This window comes from Condylura cristata, unplaced genomic scaffold (assembly GCF_000260355.1).
Source record: "Condylura cristata isolate star-nosed mole 26May11 unplaced genomic scaffold, ConCri1.0 scaffold00010, whole genome shotgun sequence".
In the NCBI taxonomy this organism is placed as follows: Eukaryota; Metazoa; Chordata; class Mammalia; order Eulipotyphla; family Talpidae; genus Condylura; species Condylura cristata.
In genome coordinates, this window is record NW_004567111.1 from 3,411,655 (window position 1) to 3,415,093 (window position 3,439).

A 3,439-nucleotide genomic window follows, 5' to 3' on the forward strand; every position below is an offset into this window, starting at 1 on the left:
AAAAAAAAAAATCATTGAGGAAGATTTTGCAAAAGATCATTGTCTTTAGAAGCACCATTTGATCACAGAGTTCCATTTGCAATGAGCATGAACGTTACAGTAGATTGATAGGAACAGCCTATACACAGAAGGCGCAAGGCTGTGCTGTGTGTATGTAGCTTAGCAGGCTTAACGTGACCCCTTGCAATTTTCTAGTGAAACGTGGCCTCGGCCATCCTGTCCTCTTGTTCACCTTCTGGTCCTCCCATTCATTCTGCAACAAAGAGAATACATACAAGAAGCATGCGCATGTCAAGGGGAGGGAGTAGAGTGGCCTCGTAAGGTTCAAAGACTGAACAGCTTCATGTTAGCATGTTTATGTTTGATCCTTAAAATAATCTTTATGTCTCACTGCTCTTCCCATCGCAGATTTACATCATCTCCTGGAGAAAAGGTGTTCCAGGTTAAAATCTCGGCCCCAGAGGAGCAATTCACTAGAGTCGGTGTCCAGGTTTTAGACCGAAAAGATGGGTCCTTCATCGTAAGATATAGAATGTATGCAAGCTACAGAAGTCTGAAGGTAGAAGTTAAATTCCAAGGTGAACATGTGGCCAAATCGCCATATATTTTGCAAGGTAATTTCAAACATATATTTTTTTAAGATTTATTTATGCATACAGACCTGGGGTACAGGCCAGAGGTGCAGGGGCGGTGAGAGGCTTCATTCGAGACAGAGTGGGAAGCAGAACAGGCAGACTGATGAATTGCACTGCTGAGGGGAGCAGTGTGGAGACTGGAGAAGTCTGCTGCACCATGTGGGTCAGCTCCCTGGCTCTGTAGTTCTGCACTTTAACCCGCTGTGCCACCAGGGAGGGCCCTGAAACATATTATTCAAACAGTATTTGAATAAAATATAACTGTCCAATCAGCCAACAGAAATCAATTAGTGTGATTTTTTTTTCCTGAAATAAAAAAAGTCATTTCCTACTTGAAATCTAAAGTGAGCGTCCTGGTGAAAGAGAAAAATGCAGTTTGAATAGAAATTACAATTTGATAATAATATTAATAGAGAATGCACTCCCTGAAGAGAGAGACATATCAGCAAGACGGTGAAGCTGAGTCTGTGGTCATAAGGACACTTTTATATGTAATTTTTCATTGAGGCAATACTGGTTCACATCACCGCAGATGATTCAGGAGATGAGGTTCGCACTCCCCAGGTGCGTGTTACTCCACCACCCCACCACCCAAGCCCCCAAGCCCTTTCCCAGAGATCATCCAGCTCCAGCCCACCTGCTCCCGTCCTCACTGGCCCTCCCCTCTGGGGCCTCAGTTCCACTGTACATGTCTAGGGTTTGTTTTGGTTTAGCGTTCTGTTCCTGTTGTGCCTGCACCCCACATGGGGAGCGTCCAGTGTCTGTCTCTCTCCTCCTGACTCACTTCACTCAGCATCATCCCCGCCACTACCACCCACTGTCACAAATGGCAGGAATTCATCCCAAGGGACTCTTTCTTCGTTGGAGATACGTGTGTTAGTGAGTGAGAAGTGTGGTAGAAATAGGGCCGATGACGTCCAGAAGAGAAGGCTTGGAGCAGAGGGCCAGAAGACCCCTGTCCTTGTCTTTGTTCCAGTGTTATTTTTCCGGAGGAATTCTCTGATGTTTCTTTACACAGGATAATGTACAGCTCTGCTTACGTGTGAGCTGTCAAAACAGAAAGCTGACTCACTAGGCTTCCTCTGGTAATAATGCTACAGGGTAGGGAGAGGGCACCCCTGAGCCCCCAAACCTGCCCACTCTAAATAGGTCCTGCCTTCTGCCACATCAAGATAAAACATGTTAGACCTTTCATGGAAAGGAACTTTAACACAATAAGTGTGCAATACAGAAAAGACAAAGAATATAGTTTCTAAATCAGACACCCGAAGTCACTGATCCCCTCGGGGGTAAAAGTCCACCCACAAGGGATTTGGCTCAGAGCAAGGCCATAAAGCCCATCACAAGACTAAAGCACCTTCTGGCCAGGCCCCATAGAAAAGGGTCAGAAATGGCCAGACAATCTGGGAGGAAAAGAGCAACATCAACATCAAGATAAACGCTGCCACCGTCACCTCCCACGGGTCTCTCACCCACATCTGTGTCCCCCAGTCCAGGACCAGAAGCAAATGCAGCTTCTTCACATGTCTCTGCTCCCTGGACCCCCTCAGGTCTCCTGGCTCCAGCCTGCTTCCTTCCTCTTCAGTCTCCTCCAGATTCTTCTCCTCTCTGCTTAGCTCCACTCTCCTTTGGCTGGGGCAGGGAACCTGGAGCCTCCCCTTTTCCTGGGGACCCCCCTGTTACAATAATAGAGTAATTTTCCCATCCAAATGCCCTTTCTGTCTGACTAGATGAAATGTGTGAGTCTGTGATGGATTCTGTTCCATGTTTCAAACGCTCACCTTTGGCGCTGTGTGCAATTAGGACCTGTCTACCACGAGAACTGTCACTGCCCTTTGGGAGACAGTGCCGCCTGGCTCCAGGAGATGAACTGCCCAGAAACCATTCCTCAGATTCAGAGAGATCTGGAACATTTCCCGACCGTCGACCCCGAAGTGATCGCAGCAGAAATCCCAAAAAGGTTCGGACAGAGGCAGAGCTTATGCCATTACACAGTGAAGGACAACAAGGTGCGGTTCTCGTGGGGGGTGCTTGTTTGTGGCTTTCTGGCTGTTTGGCTGCCCCCACAGCACCCCTTTATTCAAAATCGTCCTGAGGGCCTGTGGGGGTAGATCGAGCCTCTGCGAAGTCTCTGGGTGCTTTGGGACTAACAGTCTGATTCTCTTGCAGGTGTATGTCGTGACTCATGGTGAGCATGTAGGTTTCCGAATCTTCATGGATGCCATACTGCTTTCTCTGACTCGAAAAGTGAGTGTTTCTGATTAGCTGTAACAGACTCACTAAGCTCAGATTTTACAGTTTAATTTTTCAAGAGTAAAAACGATCATGGACAGTGTTTTGGGAACCTGTTATGTTCCAAAGTTCTCTGCCGCGTGGTCCCTGACACTCCTGTCTCAAGGGTCTAAAACTGGGAGGCGTAAGTGACAGAACTCAATTTCTCTCTGGCCTGGAGGCCAGGAATCTGAATTCATGGTGTCATCAGGCTGTGCTCCCGCTGAAGCGTGTAGCTCTTCCTGGGCTCTTCTGCACCCCCAAGGGGGGCCAGCAATCCTTGGTGTTCTTGGCTTGTGGCCACATCACCCCAACTCTGCTGTCTTCACATGGCTCCTCCCTGTGTCCCTGGCCCTCACCTCTTCTCACAGGACAGCTGTCAGGTTAGAGCACAGCCCCGTCTCCTGCAGCAGGACATCCTCTAAACTCATCAGGCCTCCAGCAGTCCTGTTTCCAAATGAGGCCATTCGGAGCTATTAGGGTTTACTGATGCTCTCTGCTTGTTTTTTTTTGGGTTTTTTTTTTTTTTTTTT

General features: G+C 47.9%; 1 protein-coding gene across 1 annotated transcript in view; it reads left to right on the top strand.

Moving 5' to 3' along the window:
* KDELC1 (KDEL (Lys-Asp-Glu-Leu) containing 1) overlaps window positions 1-3,439 on the top strand; it is a 12,844-nt gene that overhangs the window by 2,060 nt on the left and 7,345 nt on the right. The window contains exons 2-4 of the mRNA XM_012723124.1: window positions 409-614; window positions 2,439-2,644; window positions 2,805-2,882. Of these exons, the coding sequence (XP_012578578.1) occupies window positions 409-614; window positions 2,439-2,644; window positions 2,805-2,882 (490 nt within the window). The remainder of the gene's footprint in view (window positions 1-408; window positions 615-2,438; window positions 2,645-2,804; window positions 2,883-3,439) is intronic.